The sequence below is a fragment of the Perissodus microlepis genome, chromosome 18 (genome assembly GCF_051167445.1).
Source record: "Perissodus microlepis isolate ML-2025 ecotype Zambia chromosome 18, ASM5116744v1, whole genome shotgun sequence".
In the NCBI taxonomy this organism is placed as follows: domain Eukaryota; kingdom Metazoa; phylum Chordata; class Actinopteri; order Cichliformes; family Cichlidae; genus Perissodus; species Perissodus microlepis.
Window position 1 is genome coordinate 32,778,647 of NC_140478.1, and position 26,166 is coordinate 32,804,812.

At 47.1% G+C, this 26,166-nt stretch overlaps 2 protein-coding genes and 1 pseudogene across 3 annotated transcripts in view; 1 reads left to right on the forward strand and 2 right to left on the reverse strand.

Annotated features, from left to right (window-relative positions):
* Positions 1–7,049, reverse strand: part of rasal2 (RAS protein activator like 2) — a 66,498-nt gene extending 59,449 nt beyond the window's left edge. The window contains exon 1 of the mRNA XM_084912141.1: positions 6,482–7,049. Within this exon, the coding sequence (XP_084768267.1) occupies positions 6,482–6,608 (127 nt within the window). The 5' untranslated portion in view covers positions 6,609–7,049. The remainder of the gene's footprint in view (positions 1–6,481) is intronic.
* A 3,181-nt stretch (positions 7,050–10,230) lies between these two features.
* LOC146368626 (uncharacterized) lies at positions 10,231–12,983 on the forward strand (annotated as a pseudogene). Its single transcript, XR_014797575.1, has 2 exons — positions 10,231–10,489; positions 11,817–12,983. The product of XR_014797575.1 is annotated as an uncharacterized LOC146368626 (transcript).
* Positions 12,984–17,007: 4,024 nt separating this feature from the next.
* The window catches only part of lamc1 (laminin, gamma 1), a 48,746-nt gene continuing 39,587 nt past the window's right edge, over positions 17,008–26,166 (reverse strand). Inside the window, exons 15-28 of the mRNA XM_084912136.1 lie at positions 26,162–26,166; positions 25,768–25,910; positions 24,737–24,915; positions 24,507–24,663; positions 24,209–24,414; positions 24,035–24,114; positions 23,796–23,933; positions 20,851–20,995; positions 20,628–20,777; positions 20,424–20,538; positions 19,905–20,104; positions 19,665–19,823; positions 19,484–19,583; positions 17,008–19,344 (exon numbers count right to left, since the gene is read on the reverse strand). The exon at positions 26,162–26,166 is cut by the window's right edge and continues 149 nt beyond it. Of these exons, the coding sequence (XP_084768262.1) occupies positions 19,088–19,344; positions 19,484–19,583; positions 19,665–19,823; positions 19,905–20,104; positions 20,424–20,538; positions 20,628–20,777; positions 20,851–20,995; positions 23,796–23,933; positions 24,035–24,114; positions 24,209–24,414; positions 24,507–24,663; positions 24,737–24,915; positions 25,768–25,910; positions 26,162–26,166 (2,034 nt within the window). The 3' untranslated portion in view covers positions 17,008–19,087. The remainder of the gene's footprint in view (positions 19,345–19,483; positions 19,584–19,664; positions 19,824–19,904; positions 20,105–20,423; positions 20,539–20,627; positions 20,778–20,850; positions 20,996–23,795; positions 23,934–24,034; positions 24,115–24,208; positions 24,415–24,506; positions 24,664–24,736; positions 24,916–25,767; positions 25,911–26,161) is intronic.

The following is a 26,166-nucleotide window of genomic DNA, read 5'->3' on the forward strand; positions in this document are numbered from 1 at the left end:
AGGCCGGCAGGCTGGCCCTCGACGGTCTGAGGACGGAGCACGCTTCCAGAAAACAGGAAGTTCAAGATCAGCGGCTGGATGTGAGGAGGCCGCACGAAACACTCCAAAAACATCATCTGAAAGGAGCCGAAGCAGCTCCAGATTTTAGCCTGTGACAGCAGTGGCACGGTAGATCAACGCAGCGGTCTGTGACACCACCACACGCCACCTTCCCATCATTCACACATACGTCAGATTAGCTAAAACCCAGAGGGGCCCATCCAACATTTTACAAAGTTAAGTTCATTTGGAGAAATCAATCAAATGATTCTTCCAGGAGCATATTAAAATAAAAGCCTCTGATGGATAAACTACTTATTTCCAAATTAATCGGCAGGTGACTGAAAGCTGCACAGCGGCTAACACGCCGACCCCGAGGCAATAAAGTCAACTTCTAATCCGAGTTTGAAGCCTAATCAGAGCTGAAAATATCTACGTTAGAGCCTCGTGAAGCCTGCGGCAAACAGGCTGATAATAATAATCACGTAACGAGAGCCTGAAGCGAGTCGGCTGATGTTCTCGAGGTCAAGTTAACTTTGAGCGGGCTTAATCGCCCAAACACTCAGGTGTTGATTTAAACTACAAATAAGGCGTCTGATTGGTTGTTTGGCGGCGTGAGCGTCCTCCTCAGACAGCAGCAGCGTTTGGTGCTCAGACGATTGACTAATCCAATTTTCATCCACAACTCAGGCTTTAATCTGCAGCCGCTCTGACACAGTGATCCACTTCTGCTCTCAGCTTTCAGAGCAGCAGACGTCCTCTGAAGTAATCTGATTACTTCCTGCTGATGGCAGGCGCCTGCTATCATGTGACACATAAACAGGAAAGCTGGTTTCCCCTCATTAACGTCTGAAAAGGGAAGAAAAATACGAAGCATCTGGAAAGTTCACCTGTCAGTCAAAGAGGCCACACCCCTATTTTTGTAAACTTTAAGCCCTAATACGATTTAATCAGGTGTGTTACAAAAACCTTACCCCACAGTTATAATGAGGTAGACAAATTAGCTATAGAGACCAAAACTGCTGCGACTGACCCACTAAAACCCTTTAACTCACTGCAGTCCACAGTCCACTGACAACAGCATCTTTTACCTCGAGGTAAAAAACAGCCTTGCTGGTTTACTTTGTGTGACTTTTGCATTTTTATTGGTCAGTTTAGATCCCAAACAAACAGTGAAAACATTCAGGTCCAAGACTTCTAACCATAATCACTCAAGGAGGCAGACAAACAGCTTGTGTGTTATGAGATGTAAAATCATAGATTTTGTGAATGGAGTCTGGTGGAGTGTAAGAGCTAAATGTAAAGTATATAAAACACCCAGACATAAGAGAGGGTTTCTTTGTAAAGGTATAGGATGAACGATCATTTTATGTCATTTGACATCTATAAATAACAGACACAAATCTTTTTATTCACGGTTTGTTTCTCCTGAATCTAAAACAAACCAAACCCTAATTACCACAGCACTGATTTCCCTTCACATCAGACAAATAAAAACACACATCCAGCGCTTTGTGATTAGGCCGAGTGCGTGTCGTCCCGGAGGATCCTCCGGTGCTTTTCCCACCCTGCCCTGAAATAGACAGCAGCTTTTTTTGGTCCAGAGAAGCAGGACTGCTCCTGTTTTGTTTCAGAGAGGAAATCCTGCCTCAGCGCCCCCATCCTGAAAACAGCCAGGCCTGTGAGGAACTTTCCACTTCCTGCTCCCATCGGCCTCCATTGTCCTGCAGACCACCGCTCAGACCTGAACCCATTCCCCGACACTGATGAACCACACCGCCACTCAGACACACAGACTCCGGGCGGAGATTCCCTGAAGATCCGCGAAGATCAATCCGACTCTTAGAAAATATGTTTACATGCGTCTCAGTTTGAAGAGCAAACGACCGCATCTTCCATTCCTGCCCCGGAGCCTCCACGTCAAACACGAAGCACTTCAAACACACGCCAGTGGATCACATCCATCGTTCAGTCCTCACCAACTCATCATCAAAACCTCAGGCACGGACACGCCCACGCCAAGCGCTGAGGCGAGCCTCGCGGTTGGATCCTGCGTTTGGGATCCGGCTCTAAATCTTGTCCCGTCTGTTTACGCACACACACAAAAGAGCCAGGATTTTATCAGCCGTCACAGACGACACACACTCATACAGAAGATCGAGCTGTTCTCTGAGCTAACCGCTTATTTCCAGCCAGATTTCTCACGTGGTGCAACCAACCGAGTCTGTCCACAACCCTGGAGACTGCTCACAGACTCCTTCGCCCCTTTCTCTCCAGCTTCTTCCTGCTTCTCTTGCTTATGAAAGCTTCTTTGATTCGTGCAGACAGCTCCAGCTCAGGAGGAATCAGAAAATTGAAGTATTTCAATACGAGTTTGAAAAGCTGACAGAAACCATCATATTCTTAAATAATCAGCTCGTGTGGCTCCGTATCCATGTTCATGCAGATGGATTTTATTCCACTTCACATCTGAAGGAATCAAAAACAACCCATCACCTTGTTTTTCTCAAACTTTGATTGCATTTCAGTAAAATTACCACAGCTGATGTATCGGCTCGTCTTTCCTGCACATCTGTCCCATCAGTAAACCTTTTTTCTGGACCTAAACATCCTGTTTTCCAAGATAAGATCTACTATATTTATCCCAAAAGTTGGGAAAGCACCCACTCACGACAGCTTTACGCTTTTTACAGAACAGACTCGGCCAAAGAAAACATCCGTTTGTGCTCGTTTCTCACGTGCAGCCTCAGAGGAACGTGACGTCCCGTCAGTCCCGCAGGAAGCTCAGGTGTGAATGGGCTCACCGACAGCAAACTCCAAGAATCCCCGTCCAATATGGAGGCTGAGAACCTCAGTGGGCTTTCAACATGACAGCAGGAGGAGGGAAAGTCTGCTGCCCAGACACCTCCAACAGGTTTTCACGTTTCAGCTGCAGCCAGAGTTGAATTTATTCATCGTTTCTTCTCCGGATAAATCCTCGGAGCGGCCTGACGATTAATCCGCGACGGGATGAAATGATACAACACGTTCTCGTGTTAACTCCTGACACTCTCAGCCGGTGGGCTGGAGGAGGAGGAGGCTCTGCGATGTGTTTAAGCGTCTGTCTGCGGTCAGCTTTAATAGGCTTACGTACAGCAGCCTTTCTCTGGATAATGCACTCTGTCGATGCTTTCAGAGAGACGCTGCATTCAAACAGCGGCAGGAGGAAGCTTCACCTGCAGTTTGATCAACCTCTCGCATCGATCGCTCTTTCGTCGCTTCATAGTGTCGTACGTCCATCGGGGCAGAACGCCCACCACAAATAAAGTTATTGAAACACAACGTAACACACACAGACACACAAACACGGACACACTCTCTGCTTTTAGGATCGGGCAGGCTGGACTCTTGGGCCCAGAGGAGACTGTACACACCAGAGGGTGGATCACTGAGGTATCACCTCACACCTGGTTAGCACAGAAATGAAGGAACCTTATAGGTCACATGATGTCATTAAAATGCTCCAACAGCACCAACATGGTACAGGAGTGACAGCTAGGAGAGAGCTAGCAGCTACAGCCGCCTGAGTCGCCATCCACCTGTCGGTCAAAGAGGCCACACCCCCTAATAATGCTAACTTTAAACAGGCTTTAAAAAGACGTTTATTTCTGCTGTAAAGTTGCACATTTTAACACAGGCATCTGTGGGACAGACTCACTGCTGGAGCCTCCAGTGGACGTTAAGAGGAAGTGCAGGTTTTGGAATTCTTTGATTAGAAATTCCAGCGCTAACCTCCTCCCGTCTGAGCGGGAAGCTGCTACAGCGTCTCAGCAGCACAAACTCAACACAGTCTGACACGAGGCACCAGCCTGCTCTGTAAATACACCGGCAGGGTGGAGGAGACCCCACCCTCTGATGTAACATGTGAATGCAGCAGAAAAACACAAACGACCCGCCGCTGCATTTTTCTGCAGTGAGGTGGACCTGAAGGCAGCACGGGGCAGCCATTGTTGAATCTATTTGAGGAATGCGAGCCGCGGAGGGCAGCGAGGACCCGATGCCAGAGCCGGAGTCCTGCCCGGTGAGATCACCGGCACAAACTGGCTGCTGACATCACACCCTGCCAACTGCAGGAGGGTGGAGGAGGTGGAGGAGGAAGAGCAAACATCCTGATGCAGCCTCGCAGCTACAGATAGCAGCGCTGCATTCAGGCCTCTGTGAGCGTGCATATGATGGATCATAGCAGCCTTCGATGCTCCACCCTGTTGGTTCACAGGACGTCACCATCACTTCAGCCTCACTCATCCACTTTATTCCCAGTTTCAGATGAGTTCATGGGCCGCCGGAGCCTTTAGGACTACAGTGACAAACACGACTTTATTCTTACATTAACATCGAGAAACTCTGGGTTCAATTTGAGACTGAATGAATTAAGAAGTTTTAAACTTTATAACTGGGATCATTAAGGTGATTAAAGGTAGTCAGACTATTCTTCAGTGTTTTCACTCTGTGGTGGTTTTGTCTTTCAACACTTTGAACTGGTTTTTTAAGTTTTGCGCCTTATTATTATTAATTTGTGCATCTTTCTGGTAGTTCTTGACTTTGTTTTTTGTGGCTTTCTTTGCTTACATCCCTTTGTGATCATTTTGTTCCATTTTTACCGTCATGTTGTGTGATTTAGAGTCGTGTTTCATTGTTTGGTGGCCAGTTTGAGCCTCTTTGTGGTTGTTTGTGTTTCTTTTGTCATCGTGTCTCTTTTTTTATTCATTTTGAGTGTTTAAGAAATGACTTTCCACGTGTTCGTGGTCATTTGGAGACTCTTTCCAGTTACTTTATGTCTCATTCTGAACACTTTGCTGCTCTGAATTTATTTTGGTTATTTTGAGTGTTTTGTATAGGTATGACTCTTGACTTTCCATTCTGAATCTAAAAGGAGATTTGAAAGGAGAAAAACACTAAAATTCACCCTCTGATGTCACATTAAGCAACATGATCCATTATCTTCTGCTCATCCTTATCAGCGTCGGGTCAAAGCTCAGAGCAGCTCCTCAGACGCCCATTTCTCCCATGTTTTCAGGATCCTTTGAAGGTATCAACCTGAAAGGCTAAATCACCTGCAGGCTGTGTCCCTCAGGTGAATTTAAATAAACACAGAAGAGTTTCTGTAATTCACTGCAGCCATCAGTGATTACTCAGTGCACTCTCAGTCCTCGCCAACGCCGCCGCCGCCATGTGACCGCCTGTGCTGGAAAACTGTTTGGTCTCACAGAGCTCTGAAGCTTTTATTTTAGGAAGTGAAGCAGCAGCAGTCCTGCAGGGAAACATGAGACAGCAGCTGCAGCACCGGCCTCTCATGTGAAGTCCGCGCAGAAAAACTGAGTCATGTTACCGTTTTCTGCCTCACAGGACGCCGCTGTGACTCAGAGCCCCACACGGCCCCATGTGACTGCGAATAAGACGTCTCCTTACAGTTTCAGTGACCTCTGACCTTTCTGTCAGCTTCTCGTTCGCTACACACTGGAAGCTGAAAACTTGTGGCTGTATTCATGTGGCTTTATTGTGGGTGTCTGAGGTTTGTTCGCTTTAAAACAGTAACATCAGCGACTCCACCTGTGAATAAAACTCAACACGCCGGATAAACTGTCAGCTTTCAGGACTAACGCCACTGTTTACACTTTCTTTCTCATCACTTTACGTCTCATTCTAAAAATCTGGACACTTTAGACTCTAGTTTTCCGTCATGTTTTGATTATTATGAGATTGTTAAGCGTTTCTGAAGTTATCTAACATCTTTATTGGTTCATCTTGTGTCTCTTTTTGGTCACTTCGGACTTGTTTTTGTTTTTTGTGGGCTTTTGTGGTGTTTTTGCATCGCATTGTGAACACTCTTGTTTTGTGGCATTTGTATGGTTACTTTGAATGTTTTGGGACGTTTTTGTGTTTTTGAGCCGCTTCCTGAATACATGCAGGACTGTGTGACCCTAATCTAATCTGAGAGGTTCCTCGACTACCAAATGACCCGATTCAGATTACTGAGGTTAGCTGTTTTGGAGTGCAGATTAAGAACAGTGTTGTTGCTTTATTTTGACAAACTAAACTCTGCTTCAGCTGCGATTAAACGCTGCAGTGCTTCCTGTAAGGACAGTGTGTTTCAGGAGGTCTAAGCTTTAAACCCTGAACTTTCAGAGAACAAGAAAGTTTTATGGGATTATTAAGAGTGTAGGGGAACCAGAGCAGTTTAAGAGTCTGGCCCCAGAAACCCTTCTCAAGGAGGCTGAGTCGAAACCTCACGGAGCTGCAGCTCCCGGTCCCCCCCGGTGGCCTCCATGACCTCGGCCTGGGCTCTAGGTGGATACCTGGCTATCCGAAAGGTGGCCGGTGCCCTCTCTACCTGCTGACCCCGGTCCCGAGACCCGCCCGGCCGCTGGGTCTCGGTCCTGCCCCCCCAGTGTGTTTTTCTTACCGTAGACCCGGAGCCAGCCCTGCTGCTGTGACACAGCGTCCCCCAGGATCCGGTCCACCAGCGGATCCAGGAGGCTCAGCCCGCCGCGCAGAGAATCCACGTCGCCTGGAAGCGAGTCCGTCTCCATGTCCGAAAGCAGAGAAAAAAACTTGTTGTGGCTTCAAGTGTCCCTCCACAAGTGTGAGACAGTCCCGGAGCGGCGAGTCCAAGTGTCCACGCGCGGAGAGGAAGCGGAAAAAGTGTCGGGAGGATCCGTTACGGGACAGTTTGGTCGCTTTCACCGCCCAGCTGCTCCCTGTTAGCCGTTAGCTCGGGTCCGGCTGCCCGGCTGGCTCTCCCTCATTGTTCCGCTTCTCGGCGTAGCTGAAGGGGCAAACTTCCTCCAAACCAGCGTCCAGGTGAGGCCGGGAGCCCCCTACCTCTGTCCCCGAGAAAAGTCCACACAGAGGCAGCCGTTAGGTCCGCGAAAGCCGCTGGAAGACACCGAGAGTCACGCGGTGGTCTCTGTGCCTCCGGCGGGCTGCCCCTCTCTGCCGCTGCCGCTGCTCACAGTCCACCGCACGGGGACGGGCACGAGCCTGACCGGGCGCGCTCCTGCCAGGAGAGTCAGGAGCGCGCAGGGACGTCTGGCTGACGGGATGTTTCCCTGAACCCGACCACGTGACACGAGTCAGTATTACCAGGTTCTAATGAGCCCGGAGGATCTTCTGCATCCGCACTGAGGTCCGGCTGTATAAGAGCTCGGCCTCAGCCCACAGACACGCAAACGACCGAAAACACCCGAAAAGAAACCCAACCTGACTGCAAGCTGTAATAAACATCCACAAAAACACTCACATTACAAACATGCACACAACAAGTGACAAGATGACCTGCAAAACAAGTCCAGTGACCCACAGTTCAAAGAGACAACGACTCAAAACAAAAGGACATTTATTCAATAACTTTAAAAATGCCACCAAACTAACAAACAAGCCCGAAACTAGTCCAGAGAGCCCGGCTGATCAGAAAAGGGCCTCGAAACAGCCAAAACAGATCCACGAGATCAGAAAGACACGTAAATACGAGGAAAACAGGTGCAAAAATACTTTATATAAACACAAACAAGAACAACAAGAACAAACAATAATGAAAACGATCAAAAAGATGAAAAAACATTAAATGAATTCTAAGAAAACAACAAGAAAAAAACAAGCTCACAAACATGCTAAATAACAAAAAACAAAATGACACAAAACAGGCCCGAGTGATGAAAAAGGAACAAAGCGACCCAAAGAGACTCGAACAACGATAAAAACACAAAACGAGCTCAGAGAAACGTCACACAAGAAAATTAAAACGTTTCCAAATGATCACAAGAGGAAAGAAAACACGTTCATCACAACCGCGTGTTCAGAAAGCAGCAACAGGATGCAAATAAATAAATAAATGAAAATGAAGAAGATGAATACTTCAAATCAAACAAACAAAATCAGATAAAAAGAGACAAATAAACACTTTGACTTAGTTTTATTATATCATTTTAACATGAACATACATTTAATGCAACACAAACACTCATCACTCACTGAATAATCCATTCATAAACTTTTTAAAGAGTCTCATCAGAAACTTCCAGATTAAAATCATTCATGACGTCACACGTTGGACGTTTAAATTACGGTGGAATCATGTGATCCTAAAAAACACTAAAAACGTGTCCCAGCAGCAGTAAAACATGTCCTCCCGTGTCCGTGCGCGCTCTGTGTGTTTGTTTGTATCCGTGAATCTCCCTCATGCTGAGGTGTCATACAGGCACTGAAGCAGCGCTCTGACGCCCCCTGCTGGACGCTGCGGGACTTCACGTCATCAGCACTTAAACTATGAACGTATTAAACCTGGCTGCAGGTTACTGCCTCCTGTTTGTTTCAGAATAAAGTTTGATTTAAAAGCTGGTCATGCTTTCATCTCCTGGTAAACAATCAGAGAGCTCCAGAGTCTCTGAAAGAGCTGGTAAACAAGGATGTTTTACGGCAGGAGGCTTTCACATGTCAGACCAGCCACAGTCCAGCCAATCAGAAAGCAGCACCACACCTCCATGCTGGACATGGTGGCGTAAAAAAGAGGAACAGGAGGAAAGAGCAAAGTAACCTGATACGACACTGATGTGGCAGCAAACAGACTGGTGTCTGCGTGCTGACTCAGCAGGACACATTAATAAAACAAGAAGACTTAATGACTTTCAGCAGCTTTATGCTACAAATATTTTTAAGAAAATGAATACTGGGACATGCTGCTGGCAAATATATTCAGGCCTTCATAACTCTGCACAGCTTCAATCACTCATGTGATTACACATCACGTTACAGTGTGAGCTTCCAAAGCAGCTCAGGGTCGACGGTAGTGTCAAAGAATAATTCAGAACAGATCATCACAGGGTTGTTTACCCTGTTTCAGTTAAACCTGCCAGTTTTCAGAAATGAAACGTGGGGCTAAGGCTCAACCATGTTTATCAGATTTATCCACAGAAAATAGAGGAGCTGTTTAAATCAGAGCAGATGTGAAGAGGAATGTGCACGGTGTTGTTTCGGTCTCCTAACCACACAGAGAGACAGTCCACCAACTGAAGCAGCATCATTCAGTACGGACAGGAAAACCAGACTGCTGCTCCAAACACCGAGACAAGAAGCAAACTGAGAGAGAGAGAGCTGTTTTACATAAAACTCTTTTTATTATAACGACTCAACACTGACACCAGCACACTCACCTGCTTCTGTCTGCCGTCGTCAGTCAGCTCTCACAGTGAAACTGAGTTTACAACCCAATAAAAACTATAAAATGATCCATATTTAAAACTGATGTCTATGAGTCATGGTTGCTTTCAGCACCTCAGTTCACCGTCCATAAAAGTACTGCAGACAAACGTCTTGATGCATGCTCGATCATCCAGGTGAGAGATACTGCAGACAAACAATGAAGCCCCAACTTTAACTTTACTAAAATAAAATGAAAAAGTACATCAGCGCCTTCATTGGTTGATATATCAGAGGACTGATGGCTCACAAATATAAAAGCAGACATGATGCTATTTAGAGAACAAACACACATAAGCAACACTTTAAATCACCCTGCATCGTCACAAGAGTTTGGACTTTTGCTCGTCAACGTTTCAGCTCACGTCTGTTTGATTTGTGTCATGAAATGAACTCTTCGTCCTCTTCCTGCTGCAGGAAGACGATGTATTAGAGCACACAGCGCCTCTGTGTGAGCGCGCACATCACTGACACCGACGTTTAAACCTGCTCCCATTCAACGGCACCGCCTGCAGAATATAATATTCAGGTGAAATGTCACAATAATAAAATGCTTTATTTCCAGTATTACTGTAGTTATTTTTGGGAGCGCTCAGGTTTAGAGTCCTGAGGATCTGAACTCACCGATAACGGAAAGTCGCTGTCACACTTCATGTGCAGCTCTTATCTGGTTTTACTTTACCTTCATTAACCTTTGAACCAAAAACTCAGGACCGAAAAGAACGAAAACAAAAAAAAAGGTCTCTCTCTCTCTGTGTGTGTGTGTGTGTGTGTGAGAGAGAGAGAGAGAGAGAGAGACACTTGCGACTGCTAGAAAAAGATGCAAACGTAAACATTTCAAATCCACAAAACATATAAAATAACTTAAAAAAATATTCAAGGCTGCAGGAAAGTAACAGAAATATACAAATATAAGCTCTTATTGTGAAGTGTAAGCGGAACTTCCGTCTCCTGCTGTTGACGCAGCCGCAGTGCGCTGCAGGGACTAAAATCCGGCGGCTGCTGCCTGTTTTCGGCTGTTTTCGGGCTCTTCCGGTCAGCATGGCGCACCTGCGGCTCCTCCGCGCGGCGGTAACGGAGCGGCTCGCGGCGGCGGCGGAGGAGATCCTCGTGCTGGTGGAGAGAGTGATGGTGGAGCGCGAGGACGAGCTCATCCGCCTGTACGCACCGACGCCCGCGACTGTCGGCGGGGACGCGCACACAGGTCCGGTCCAACGTGAGCGAGCTTCTGGTTCTGTTGTTTATTTTTCACAATAAAAGCTTCAGCGGAACGAAAACTGACAGACCCGCTAACATCAAACTTCCTCACCTGGTTCCGCCCCCTGACGTCACAGGTTTACGCTCCTCTGAGGGTGAAGGAAACCCATTGAATAAACTCTTTCATTAATCGGGTGATGTTTGACTCGAGCTGGCTCCAAGCTCTTTGAACAAATATATAAACGTTCTGTTATTTCTGCTTTGGTTGGTTATCAGGGCTCGTTTTAGCCCCCCCAGCATCAGTGAGCAGATCAACACAGGTTGATCTGATGGATTATAATAAATGAGTGTTTAATGTGCGAGGCTGACGTTTCACACTCTGAGTATAAAACGAATAAAAACAAACGCAGGTGTTCTGATTTAATCATCGTAAAAGGATTGTAAAATTGCTTACAGACAACAGTTAAAGTTTGTCACTGAGGCTCTTCAGGTAGACTTCACACCCTCCCACCTGCACTGAGGGGTCCTCCAGGGATCTGATTGGTCAGCAGGCAGGGAGACCTGTTCTGGGCTCGTCTATGAGGAGATGAATGGGTTAGCGAGCGTGGTTAAGTCGCCGTGGCAACCTACACTGATCACACCCGGTGGGGAGCAGGTTATCTTCAGTGTCAGCTTAAAACTGTCACGTTCTTCCTGATTCTTTTATTCACGGCAGGGGTCTCGAACTCCAGTCCTCGAGGGCCGCTGTCCTGAGACGTTTCCATGTGTCCCTGCTGCAACACACCTGAATGCAACTAGTAGGTCATTAGCAAGAGCACAGAACTTGACTGCATGCTGAAGTGGCAACGCCTTCTGACAATACATTTATTGCACCATGTTCATTCACCAATGACCTGCTGTAACATGAATCAAATGGCTAAACTTCCACTTCAGTCACGTTCTGTTTAGACCCCTGATTCACGGTGTGTTTCAGGTGAGAGGTCAGGCCGTGCCTAAAAACACTGGATGCAGCATCACGGCGTGCTGCCGAGTGTCTGCGCTCAGTAGGCTGAGTACAGGCCAAAGCTGCATCAGTTACCATGGCGATGTGCCCCAGTCAGAAGCGAAGCGCCTTCGTAACCCTGAACACCCGGAGTTAACCCTGGGATGGGTGAACAGCTTGTCCTCTCGCCCTGACTCCGCCTCTCGTGACTCCTCCTGTCGCCGTGACTCCTGGTCACGTTTACGTCTCGTTGATTTGTTTTCTGGAGTTTGTGGTTCTGTTTGTTTTCTTTAAGCTCAAGAATCTTTTTAATGTTTCAAATATTCTCCAGAAATTAAAAAAAACACGCTCTCGTCCTCTGCAGACACTCAGCACCTCCAGGAGTCTGAGCCGCCGACCATCAAGCAGGAGCAGCAGGAGCAGCAGGAGGAGGTGTGGGTCGCTCCTCAGGCAGCAGAGGAGGATGTTAAACCATTCAAGCATGAGCTGCCTGTGGAGGAGGCGGCTCAGATGGTGGAGATAATGAAAGACGAAGCCCAGCCGAGCACTTCCTGTGAGGAGCCCGCTGCTCCTGCTCCTCCTCCGCATGGTGCTCCTGCTGTTGGTGAAGGCGGTGGAGGAGGTGGGACTTTCTGCAGCTGTAAAGTTTGCGGGATGAAGTTCAGCTACCGGGGCTCTCTGCTGAACCACGCCGAGACTCACGCCGCCGCTGAGTGCTGCCTCTGCAGCGTGTGCGGCGAGCCGCAGGCTGACCGGCAATGCCTGCTGGAGCACCTACGGACACACCTGAAGAGCCACGTCTGCAAGTTTTGTGGGAAAAGCTTCCAGCGGCGGGTGGAGCTGAAGGTGCACACACGCAGCCACACGGGCGAGAAGCCTTTCAGCTGCCGGCTGTGCGGGAAGCGATTCACCCGCAAGAACAACATGGAGATTCACATGAGGACGCACACTGGCGAGAAGCCGTACCACTGCACCATCTGTGGGAAGGGCTTCAACATCACCTCCTCCATGATCCGCCACGCCCGCACGCACACCGGGGAGAAACCCTACAGCTGCCGCATGTGTGGGAGGGGCTTCACGGCCAGCTCGGACATGAAGATCCACATGAGGACGCACACGGGCGAGAAGCCCTACACCTGCCCCGTGTGCGGGAGGGGCTTCGCTCTCAGCACGCCACTTAAACACCATATGAAGCACCACACGGAGGAGCGGCCGTACTGCTGCAGCCACTGCAACCGCTGCTTCAGCGACGTGTACACGCTGCGGCGCCACATGAAAAACCACGGTGAGAGTGCGGCGTCCTGACGGGTGGCGAGGACTGTGGGTGGAAATCACACTTCCTGTTTTTACCACAGATTGGGTGGTGCTGCTGAAGGGTGGTGCCACTCTGTGAATCAGGACTTTTTTTTTCATTTTATAATCTGGATTATTTATCAGGTGCTGCAGGGTCGACCGCCATTCGCTGCCGGTTACGGACCAATGAGAGCCCAAAAGTGGAACGAGGTCACATGGGCTCGAGGACGCCGCAGACGCCACGGCCGTGACTTATTTCCTGTTAAAGTTCTGGAGGCCGCATTCACACCTGGTGCACTTTTAAACCTCCACGCAGTCTCACGAAGATAAAGACCTGCGTGGTGTCTGCAGACCGCGGCTCACGGTTCACCTGCAGAAACACTTCTTCACGCCCTCTGGATCAGTGAGGCCCAGACTGTGTCATGGCCCTCTGGTGGGCCCTGAAGGTACTGCAGGCCGGACAGAGCTCATGCTCAATAAAAATCTCACCTCAAAAGAGTTTAAAATTGAAAACAGAGATTTATAATCGTTAACATTCACACTTTCTAAACCTTTACACAAGAAGAAGATTCAGTTTTGTACTCCTGTTAATTCTTACAGGATTTGGTTGATGACATCAGATTTTTCCATGGAAGTTTTCTTTTGAATGCCAGAAGAACTTTTTGACTCAGGTTTTACATTTAAGCTTAAAAATTCCTTTAAAATTTTACACTGAAAGAATGAAACATCCACGGGATGTAAACAAGTTCCTCGCTGCTGTTCCTAAGTGATCGTTTTAAACATTTTTCAAAAGACAAGATTCAAAAACAGCACAGACACACAGGTCACGTGTCCGTTTCCTCTCATTTTAGTTTTTTATTAAAGGTGATGCAGAAGTTTGAGACCCAGTAAAACTTTATTTTCATGTGATTTGCTTTGATTTGTGTTTAAAGGGAACCAGAGTAAATATGGTGTCAGTCTGATCAGAACTGATATTAATATTTTGTTTTATTTAAATGTTGGGATTTTGTGTGAAATATAAAAAAATGAATGCAGTGACCTCTGACCTTTTCAACAAATAAGACATCACTTTGTATATTTTATATTCAGGAATCTTTTGATGCACAAAAAAGGTTTAAATAAAGTTGATACAGGAGCTTTCACACAGCAGCAGGCCAGATGTTTTCAGGAGTCGCTTGATGAGTTCACCTGCTCGGCCCTCCGTGTTTGGTTTCATGACCTCAGGACGTCGGCGGTTAACATTTGTGTGGTTGGTCTGGATTCAATTCAATTCAATTCAATTCAATTCAATTCAATTCAATTTTATTTATATAGCGCCAAATCACAACAAAAGTCGCCTCAAGGCGCTTCATAGATACAGAGAAAAACCCAACAATCATATGACCCCCTATGAGCAAGCACTTTGGCGACAGTGGGAAGGAAAAACTCCCTTTTAACAGGAAGAAACCTCCGGCAGAACCAGGCTCAGGGAGGGGCGGCCATCTGCTGCGACCGGTTGGGGTGAGAGAAGGAAGACAGGATAAAAGACATGCTGTGGAAGAGAGACAGAGGTTAATAACAGATATGATTCAATGCAGAGAGGTCTATTAATACATAGTGAGTGAGAAAGGTGACTGGAAAGGAAAAACTCAATGCATCATGGGAATCCCCCGGCAGCCTACGTCTATTGCAGCATAACTAAGGGAGGATTCAGGGTCACCTGGTCCAGCCCTAACTATATGCTTTAGCAAAAAGGAAAGTTTTAAGCCTAATCTTAAAAGTAGAGATAGTGTCTGTCTCCTGAATCCAAACTGGAAGCTGGTTCCACAGAAGAGGGGCCTGAAAACTGAAGGCTCTGCCTCCCATTCTACTTTTAAATACTCTAGGAACAACAAGTAGGCCTGCAGAGCGAGAGCGAAGTGCTCTAATAGGGTGATATGGTACTACAAGGTCATTAAGATAAGATGGGGCCTGATTATTTAAGACCTCGTATGTGAGGAGCAGGATTTTGAATTCTGGATTTAACAGGAAGCCAATGAAGGGAAGCCAAAACAGGAGAAATATGCTCTCTCCTTCTAGTCCCTGTCAGTACTCTTGCTGCAGCATTTTGGATTAGCTGAAGGCTTTTCAGTGAGTTTTTAGGACTTCCTGATAATAATGAATTACAGTCGTCCAGCCTGGAAGTAATAAATGCATGAACTAGTTTTTCAGCGTCACGCTGAGACAGGATATTTCTAATTTTAGAGATGTTGCGCAAATGGAAGAAAGCAGTCTTACATATTTGTTTAATATGTGCGTTGAAGGACATGTCCTGGTCAAAAATGACTCCAAGGTTCCTCACAGCGTTACTGGAGGCCAAGGTAATGCCATCCAGAGTAAGAATCTGGTTAGATACCATATTTCTAAGATTTTCAGGGCCGAGTACAATAACCTCAGTTTGATCTGAATTAAGAAGCAGAAAGTTAGCGGCCATCCAGGTCTTTATGTCTTTAAGACATTCCTGCAGTTTAACTAATTGGTGTGTGTTATCTGGCTTCATGGACAGATAGAGCTGGGTGTCATCTGCATAGCAGTGAAAATGTATGCTATGTCTTCTAATGATGCTGCCTAAGGGAAGCATGTATAATGTAAACAGAATTGGTCCTAGCACTGAACCCTGTGGAACTCCATAATTAACCTCAGTGTGTGAAGAGGACTCTCCATTTACATGCACAAATTGGAGTCTATTAGATAGATATGATACAAACCACTGCAGTGCAGTACCTGTAATACCTACAGCATGTTCTAATCGCTCTAATAGGATATTATGGTCGACAGTATCGAACGCTGCACTGAGGTCTAGCAGGACAAGCACAGAGATGAGTCCACTGTCAGAGGCCATAAGAAGATCATTTGTAACCTTCACTAAAGCTGTTTCTGTGCTGTGATGAGCTCTGAAACCTGACTGAAACTCTTCAAATAAACCATTCCTCTGCAGATGATCTGTTAGCTGTTTGACAACTACTCTTTCAAGGATTTTTGATATGAAAGGAAGGTTGGAGATTGGCCTATAATTAGCTAAGACTGCTGGGTCTAGAGATGCTTTTTGAGTAAAGGTTTAACCACAGCCAGCTTGAAGGCCTGTGGTACATAGCTGATTATTAGAGACAGGTTGATCATATTTAAGATCGAAGAATTAATCAATGGCAGGACTTCTTTGAGCAGTTTTGTAGGAATGGGGTCTAAAAGACACGTTGATGGTTTGGAGGAAGTAATTATTGAAGTTAACTCAGAAAGATCAATTGGAGAAAAAGAGTCTAACTTAACATCAATGGTACTAAGAGTAGCTGTAGATAATATTACATCTGTGGGATGATTACTGGTAATTTTTTCTCTAATGATAAGAATTTTATTTGTGAAGAAGTTCATGAAGTCATTACTAGTTAACGTTAAAGGGATGGTTGGCTCAACAGAGCTCTGACTGTTTGTCAGCCTGGCTACAGAGCTGAAGAGAAACCTGGGGTTGTTCTTATTTTCTTCAATCAGTGATGAATAGTAAGATGTTCTGGCTTTGTGGAGGGCTTTCTTATAAAGCAGCAAACTATTTCTCCAGGCTAAATGATGATCCTCTAAATTTGTGACACGCCATTTCCTCTCCAGATTACGAGTCATCTGCTTTAGGGTACGTGTTTGAGAATTATACCACGGAGTCAGGTACTTCTGATTAGAGACCTTAGTTTTCACTGGAGCTACAGTATCCAGAGGATGACGAGAGTTGGCAACAGAAAACACGTCAAACATTCGGTGTGCGCAGGGACTCAAACACTCTGTTTAGGAGGAAAAGCTCACGGATGGAAACATGCATGTAGTTATTCCCTCTTTACTTGCCGGAGTTTTCCAGAATTTTCCAATTTTCAGTCTTATAAAAACAAAAGTAAAAGCTAACCCTGCAGTTCCTCTAACGTCCACTGGAGGCTCCATGTTAAAATGTTTACAGTTAACACCTGTACGGGGGCTTATTAAGGCTTAAGGTTTGCATTATTAGAGGCGTGGCCTCTTTGACCAGCAGGTGGATGGTGACAGAGGTGGGTGGAGCCGCTAGCTGTCTGCTGGGCTTCACTTAAGCTAACCCGACCTCTGGACCGTCTTTGTGGTGTTGGGACCCGATCTTCCAAATGTGTCTCCGTCGCATGTCTCCAGGAAACCAGCATGGCAACCGTTGTAACACTAACGCTAAGGCTCTGTGGCGTTTACGTCCGTCTTTGTGTTACAGTCTGCTGAGAAAACAGGAGCACACGCGGACAAACTGTAGGAATTTATTTATTTATTATTCAAATGTTACGTTTGGATTTACAGGCACGTGGGCACAAACAAGAACAAACACTCGGGTGGTTCAGGTCCTCACAGGGCTGCAGACGTGCGGCCCTGCACGCCGCGCAGCTCGCACATCGCCGTCTGAGGCGACGTGGGGGGCGGCGCAAAACGAATAAGCGGTTCATTATAACTTAAAATACTGTTTATACATCACGTGAGCTGCACCACCTGCAGAGCGGCCGAATGGATGGAGGAGGGAAATAAAAACAGACAAAAGCCTCCCCAGCACTGGTCAGGGGAGGGGGTTTCAAAATAAAAGCACAATAGTCTAGTGGCATTGGATATTGGATTTGTTTTTTCATTCTGTTTGGGACCTGATTTTTAAAAAACAAAAAGAAAAAACCTGCTTCAGTACCGACACGAGGACAAAATGAAAGCATGGACGCCCTCGCAGGAACTTCAATATTAAGGCACAAAAACACTAATTAAAAGCTACTTTAGCCACATGTGACTTGTTAACTCCATTCAGTGAAATGACTGGTGAGGCAGGCCACGCCCACTCAAAAAACAACCTGATTGGTGAGAGGGTGAAAACAAACACGAGAATCAAAAAAACACAAACGTAATGGTGTCGCTATGAGGCAGCAACACGGAGCCTTGTATACAAGCAAGCATAATAATAATAATAATAATAACTAGGCACATGTGATGAGATATTCATATTTATAGATATTTATAGATATTTATGCTGGAGGTTCCCGTTGATTGATTGTGATGGAGGCTGTTTGCAGGGTGGAGAAAATCAGCCCGTCCTGAATCATCAGATATTTACACACGACAAAAGTTCCTCACTCTGTGTCAGAATAATAAAAAAAACATTCACACAAAAATAGAACATTTGAAATAATTATTATTAGCACCAGTGTATCAGATAAAACTCTCGCTACGCAAAATGTACAAAGTTGCATAGTGTTGGATCGAGCCTGGAGCGAAGCGTTAACGCGTGAGAGTCCAGACGGGAGCGTTGAAGCGTGGAGAGCGCGCCAAAGACGAAGCAGGAAAAGCCCCGAAAACACAAAACTGAAAAGACTTCCTGCCAAACACCTGCAACAGCTTATCGACACCGAGGAGCAGCAATGCTCGCGTCGCTCTCCCAGATCGTCTTGCGACAGGAAATCGTCAAGAACATCGAAATAACATCGAGATTTCATCTCATTGCAAGAAAGAAATCAGCGTTTTAGAGCCATTCTGGGTAAAAACGCTCACTCAGCATTTTATCTTGTTAACAACATCCTGAATCCCACATCTCTCACAGTCATGACGGCGCTTTAATTTTAACTTCGTAACTCGAGAGAATCTCCCGGGTTTACATCTTCAGGCTCAATATTCCAAGTTTTACATTTTTAATTTTTTTGCAAGCTTGACGAGAAATCTTGATATCATCGCGATGCGTCGTCTAGAAACGAGTTTAGTTTTGAAATGTTTTTGGATTTCTGCGGTTCGTCGCGGAGCGGCCGAGTTTGTATCTTTAACCTGTTTGGAGGAGAAAATACTGTCGGAGGAGGAGGTGCAGGATGAGGAGGTTTCCTGCTGTTTGCATCGGCACGTAGCTTCAGAGGAAAAACGAGGGTTCCTTCACTGTGTTTGCTGGCAGTGGCGTTCAGTGAGCGGACGCTGCGAAAGCGCCCCTGGGCATGATGGGAAATGGCTGGTGGGACACAGAAAACAGAAATGCGGGCAGAGCTTCCTGCGTCGCTCGAACTTCCTGCTGTGGAGCAGACGGCTGCAGTCACGTCGGGTTTGTGGTTCTGGTTCCTCCGCACGGCTTCTCGACGTCGTTTAGTTCGTTCGAGCGTAACCACGCCCCTGCATCTCGGGGGAAAAAAAATCAGCTGCTTCTCGGCGGCTGAAAACATGATCATGGTTTCACACGTCGGCTTCTGTCTCGTCAAAGAAAAAAAAATCTGAAACAAAAAGTGTTTTTGGTAAAAGGCGGCGTGCTCGCCGGAGTGTTAGATGTGAGTGTGGGGCAAGGGGCGGGGCTAGAGGAAGAGAAGGGTGGGGTTAGGGTTAAGGATTCTCCAGGGACTGCGTGTTAAAGCAGCCTTCGGGTAATGTGTTCTTGATGTCGTTGAGGTTGGCGATGTCGGCGCGGATCTCGCGGATCTGCCGGTCGTAGTCGTCGATCATCGCCTCCTGAGTCTGCGCCACGTTGTTCAGCTCCTTAAGCTTGTTCTCCAGGTCGCTTTTGTCCATCTCGCCCTTGGCCTTCTTCAGCGACTCGTCGATCTCATTCAGTTTGCTCAGGTCGATCTTATCGATGTTTCCTGCACACGAAACAAAACCACAGTTAGTTTCCCCGTCAATCGTTCAGTTCTTTAATTAAAAAGGCAGCGTTATGGTTTCTCCCGAAGAAACGAGTCATTGTCAGAAGTTCAGGTTCTGCAGCTCGACTGGTGTTCTTACCGAGCTGGTTCATCAGGTCCGTGATGACCTTCAGGACCGTCTTCACTGTACTCTTCGCTTTGCGGGCGTTATCCTCGGCGTCCTTTGCACTGTTTGAAGCCTGAGGACAGGAACACGGATGTTAAACTTTTTATAATGTCCGGAGAAAGAGTCTGAGAGTTCAGTGACGAGCGAGTCGTACCATCCCCGCCATCATCATGTCCTGGTCGGCCTGGGCCTTCTTCTCCTCGAGCTCCTTCTCGGCGTCGGTCAGCTGCGCCATCAAGTCGTTGACCTCGTTGTCGAGATTGGTGGTGTCCTGGAAGGCTTTTTCCGCCTCCTCTTTGGTCTTGGCGGAGCCCTGCGAGGACACGAGTTTAATCACAGTGAGAGGAGAGAAACCGGCGAGCTGACACAGGCCAATGACGAGCCGCCGCTTTACCTTCTGCACATTACTGGCTATCGTCTCGGCTTCCTCCGCCTTGCTCTTTGCCTCTCGAGCATCGCCGGCAGCGTTGCCCAGCGCCTCCTCCGCCTGCCTGGTCTTCTCGTTGGCGGCCATGATAGTGGCGTTGATGATGGGGATCTTCTTCAAGGCTTCCTCTGCGGCGGTCTTGTTGTCGTTGACCCTCTTATCAAAATCTGCAGGAAGTTGGAGAGAAAAAAAAAAACACAGGTGGACGAGAATCCGAGTTACGTGACGAAAACTGCTTTATTTTAAATCTCTATGCAGATTTTTATCATCTCACCCGGAGCCTGAAGCAGAAATGGTGCATTTCAGGAAAATGGAAAAGGGGACGCATTACAAACTATTAGCACCTTCAAGAGGTTTTTTTGATGTTAAAGTCAACTCAAAGCCTCGATGGACAGTTTTACAGGTTTTTTTAATTAATTATCTTGTTTTGAACGGACCAATAACGCAGCACGGACAGAAACCGGTGAACGGCGGACACTCGGGTACCTCTGAGGTTGTCCAGGATGTCCTGAGCCTCCTTGAACGTCGCCTGGCCCTTCTTCGCCGCTTCCTCGGCCAGAGCTTTGGCGGCGTCGGCTCGAGCGAGCAGCTGATCGGCCGTCTGTTGCACAGGAAGAAGAAACAGTTTTGTGTGTTGCGGTTTTTTTTTCCTGAGAAGCTCCCAGAGGCCCTCATAGGCCCTGAACTCACCTGCTGTTCACTTTTGCCTTTATCCAGCAGTTTGCGCACTTCCTGCTCTTTGGGCTTCAGGTCTTCTCGGAGGTCGTTGTACTCCTTCTCCGTCTTATCGATCAGCTTGTCGACGTCCGCCGCCTCCTTCTTGATCTTATTGGCATCCTCCTGAAAACAGAAACGTGAGTTGCGACACTTTTCCTCTGCTGTTTCACATTAAACTGCAGCGTCCATCTCTCACCTCCAGGGCCTTGGTGTCGATCTGCGGGAGGCTGGTCAGGTTAGCGAAGAGCTTCAAAGCTTTGTTTCCGGCCTCCTCGGCCTCGGTCTGAACCTTGGTGGCCTGTTTCTCCAGGTTCTTGGCCAGGTCCTTCGCCTCGTTGTACCTGGACAGGACACAAAACACAGACGATCAGGAAGTCTGCTCAACGACTTTAAAGGAAATGTCTGACAACAAAAATCACTCAGGATCTGAAGCCAGCTGTGAGACAAAAGAACGAGCTGTACGTTTCTGTCCTTTCCAAAACGATCTGAAGGAGCAGCTTGCTGGATGCACGGGAGCCCGTTTGGACGAGCTGCAGAGCATCAAATAACATTAAAAGAATCCCAAAAAGCTTCAGTATTAATTTCAGCGATTAGCATTATTATGGTATTATTAAGCCCCAAGTGCTAAAAAGGGATGAAAAATGACTTGAAGAAGCAAAGTAACGACAAAAGGAAAATGACTGAAGGGGCGGAGCTCTAGACTAACGGGTCGCCACGGTTGCACTGGTGGCGCACAAGCAGAAAAGTTAGACGCACCCAAATTTTTCAACCGCATTGCTGAACACTGCAGTTTTACATGTGCACTTTTTTGGGTGGAAAATTGTTGTCCATACAGACAATATTGATTTGTAAATGATTACCTAACAATCTTGTCAACACCAAGTTCTTTATTTGGAGCTCAGTTTTTCAAGGAAGATAAGTTACTGAAAAAGTGCTTGTGCTTAAAGTGCGTTGGCTCTCTTTGGCAATACTGCAGACAATATTAAACTTAATCATCACATCGGCTCCACTGACGACCTGCTTGCTGCTGGAAGGCCGCGGGGAGAGGGGACACTTGGGCATTTATCGCAGCATATAATGTGTTTCTGGATACACTGCTGCTTTTTCAGCGTTCAGAGGTTGATGGCTCCGTGTCAGAGCTGGCTATGAATTTCAGACGTATCAGGGCTTAACTTAACAAAAAACTTATCAATCGTTCTTTTCATCTAGGCTGCTCACTAGGGCTGGGCATCATCACTGATTTCTATAATCCATTCGATTCTGATTCAAGAGGTTCAATTAAATTTAGCCTCAGACAGTCAGAAATATTATATATTATGATCATTTAGCAGTACTGATACTGTGAGACTTCATCAGAGGTGTGAGCATCACAGCAGAGGCCTTTGTGTCAAAGTAACTGAGGATAAAACTCAGAAAAACATGAAGGAGATTTTCCTGGCCTGGGTGCTTTTTATAGCAGATAACCTTAAGACTGATGGGTAATAAGAGAATTAATAATACAGAAAACAGAGATTTGAGATGAGAAACTGTTCTTGGAGTACACACACACACACACGCACACACACAGTGTGTGAGTTTTATCGTGGTGGAAGCAAAACAGCGAAACTCAGAGGGAATTCATGACGATGTTTATCAAATGTAAAGCGTAGTTTGGATCTTCTTTTGCTGCTGGTTCAGTGAATTTTGGCTGGCGAGACATGAAACCTGCAGCTCAGAATCAGCGCAAAAAAGACGTAAACACAGCGCGGACCCGACGCATCAGAGTCAGCGAGCTGTCGGCTTTCAGCCCCGACGGCGTGTCCGCGTACGGGCCGTCGGGGCAGAAAGCCGGGAAAGAGAAAGCTGATTCTGATGCTTCGGGATCGCTCTGTGTTTCCGTCTTTGTGTGGAGTCCGTGTGCCTGCTCTCATTTGCTGTTTGGTTGTTGTTGAAATAGTTTTGAGAGCTTTAACCTGAGATTCTGGCGTTTCTGGCAAAACACAGTTATATTTAAAAGTCGATTCAGGATTAAATGAATCGATATCACTTTATTCAAGCTACTCACCTCTCTCTCTGCCTGCACTTTCAACTGGACCACGGCCAATCAGAGAGGTCCTGCCCCTGACTATCTCTGATTGGTTTAGACCAGCGACCCCCAACCCCCGGACCGGTACCGGGCCGTGAGAGTTGAGGCTCAGGTGTGAAATGTATGGTTTTCAGGGTTTTTAGCGTTATTTTGTTATCGTTTTATCGTTAACTCGGTTTTCCTGGGTCTTTTCACGTGTGTTATGAATAAATCTTCTTTTTTTCGGTACTGGTACTAGTTTTATTTTGTTGTATTTATCCGCGACACCTTAAAGGCCGGTCCGTGAAAATATTGTCGGGCATAAACCGGTCCGTGGCGCAAAAAAGGTTGGAGACCGCTGGTTTAGACAGCGATATGGGCATAACGTGCGTCTGTTGTTGACCACACGGAGACTTTCAGAGTTGCAGAGACTTTTTCTTTTTTTTTTTACTCAAACAGTTGGTCGATGCGGTGCGACCTAAGATTTTTTTAGTTGCACCATTGAAAAATTTGACCAAGTTGGTGGCACTCCAGAGCCCTGGGGGGAGACAAACCGGCCAACAAAATGGGATGCAAAGAAACCACCAAGGGGTTCAGAAAGTTACTATAAAAATAGTTAAAAATGAAAAAAAACATCCTCACAGCTATAATGACCAGGAGACACAATATGACCACAAAGAGATGCAAAATAACCACAGAGCCGCGTATAATCACTAAAAAGGTCCCAAGAATGAGTCGAAATAAAGCAAATTAACCACAAGAACAAGAAAAAAATACAGAGACTCAAAACCACTGAAGGGATGGAATAACTGAATAGATGTGACCGAAGATTCAAAAAACACAAAAACCACAACGTGGACAAAACCGAAGCAGAGCAACCGCGAAGGATGAAAAACAAATGAAGGGGAGACGAAACAGCCACTCAAAAAACCTCCACAGGGCCAAACCGATGAGGATTTCTTAATATCCACTCTGTGCTTCTCACACAAAGCAACAAAAAACTCACAAATCAAAAACAAAAAGACAAAAACCACCTGTAACCATGACGGCAGGGAAAAACTAATTAAAGTGAGGTTTTGTCAGGCGGTGGGACGTACTTCCTGTTGAGCTCCTCGATCTCCTCGCTCGTTTTCCCCTCTTTCTCCAGAGTCTTCAGCAGCAGGTTGTATGCTTTGTTGGACGTATCGTTGGCGTCTTTGGCGATCCTCTCAATCTGGTCAGCGTCCATCTTGTGTCTGCAGGGAGAAAAGTCCAAATGGTTTGTGTCTTTGACGAGTATTCAGGTTAAGGTCAGGCCGTCAGCGCGTGTTGATGACACGTGTCGCTGGGGTCTTACTTGTCGGCGAGCTTCCGCGCCTCCTCGGCCAGCAGCGTCAGGTTGCTGGGTGCTCCGGTGCCGCCGGGCGGTTTGATGTCCTGTCGATGACATCAGTCGTGTTTTATAAAAAACAAAAAAAACAAAATGCCTTAGAGCTCGGTTAGCCGCCATGGAAACAGCACCCTCACTCACCACTTTGCTGATGGCGTCCTTGGCTTTGTCCAGCTCCTGGCGGGCGCGGTCGATCAGGTTCTCGGCGTCGCGTACTCGGCCCCGGGCGAGGTCGGCCTGAGTGCCGGTGTCGTCCACTGTGTTTCGGATGCTCTTCAGACGGTTCCACTGAGTGGTCAGAGTGTTGTTGATGCCGTTTAGGCGGTCCAGCAGGCCTTGGTCCGCTTCTGCGGGGTGAAAGGTCACAGACATTCAGTCTGGCTTTCTGCTCAGCAACAGGAAATAAACTGTAAACGTCAGATCTCAGTTCAGGTCTCACCTTTGCTGGCCTTGGCCTCCTCCAGCAGGTCCATGATGGCCCTCTCTGCCTCCTTCAGACGATCCTCGAAGGCCTGATCGCTGACGGTGTCCTGACCCGAGCCGAGGTTATCGATCAGCGTCTGCAGTTCGTGAAGCTTCTGCCTCTGCTGGTTCACCTGGACGCGCAGACAGAAACGTTAGCTCCTCTGTGCGAGGAGAGCGAAGGCGTTGCCTCGGAGTCGGGCTCACCTTGTCTCTGACCAGACTGTAGCAGGAAGGACACTGCTGGCAGCCCGGCACCGAGCGGTTGTAGAAGTAATTCTCCTCACACATGTCGCACCGAGCTCCGACGAAGCCGGGCCGACACTCGCAGCGACCGTCCTCCTTACACTGACCCGACACGGAGCCCTCGGGGTCGCAATCGCAGGCTGCAGGAACAAAGACGAGGACGTTGGTCCATTAATAACAGCTCTCATACACACGGCACAGCTCGTCACCCTGAACGCTCCACATCAAAGGATTCTTAAAGTTACAGGACTCGGTTTTGTCTAACACACACACTCGAACTCTGCCTGCCTGATGTGATGGAAGACGACGTGGCTCAGACCCGCAAACTGCAGGCTGAATAAAGTTGAACTTTACAGTTTGTTAGAGCAGAGAAGGTCTGAGTCTTCACTGAAACAGGTGCTGCAGCGTCTGTGTGCAGAAATGCAAACTGGGATCCTGCCTTTCAGTCCCAGTTTACTCTACACTAACAGACGGCGCGCTGTGACATTACAAACTGTTGTGTTTACCTTAAACAGGTATCAGGGTTAAGGAAGTTCTCAGAGGACCTATTCTGGACCCGTACAATATGATATCAAAAACAGCGTGTTGGCAGGTTGGATCTCTGCAGGTGCAGAAACGAGATTTAAACACTTCCTGGTGCACGGTGCACCTCGTGCACGCAGTTGATGCAAAGCCCTAAAAAACTGATCATGGCTTCATGTTTCTGGTTCTAACAGACCTGAGCCGGTGCCTGCTGACCTCCGACTTCAACCGGAGGAGATCCACCAGGATCTATTCTGGGTCCTGTTCTGTTCACGTAACGCTAAAACGTCACAGCGATGGACTCGCTGCAATCGTCCAGCATAGATCTCAGATCTCAGCATCAGGCACAGACGACCATCCTAATACTAAAACTCAGTAATTCAAGCTGAGAGAATGAGACTCGCTTCAGGCAGCCAACAGCTGCTGCGGAGCGGCGTCCTGCAAACTGTGACATTATCGAGTTTCCTCACGTTTGCATCCAGACACGCTGAAGCCGAAGAAGTTGGTCTCGCAGCGCTCGCACCGAAGGCCGGTGACGCCCGGCTGACACTCGCACTGTCCCGTAACGATGTCACACTGGCCGTTGGTGGAGCCAATGGGATTGCAGTTGCACCTGTGGGGGGAAAAAGTAGAAGAACATCATCTATGAGTAAACAACACAATGAAACAGCACGTGCATGTTTGCGTTTTCCTGGAAGAATTGCTCAGAATCGACTAATCATAGGTTTCCAGTCAGCTGGAAATGAAAGAGAATTTAAAGTTTATCGCTGTAAGTGTGACTAAGACTGAGGTTTTGTGCTGTGAGCCCGTGAAGGCGCTCAGAACCGAAGCACAGTTACAGATGTGTGGGTGTGATGGACGCACCGCTC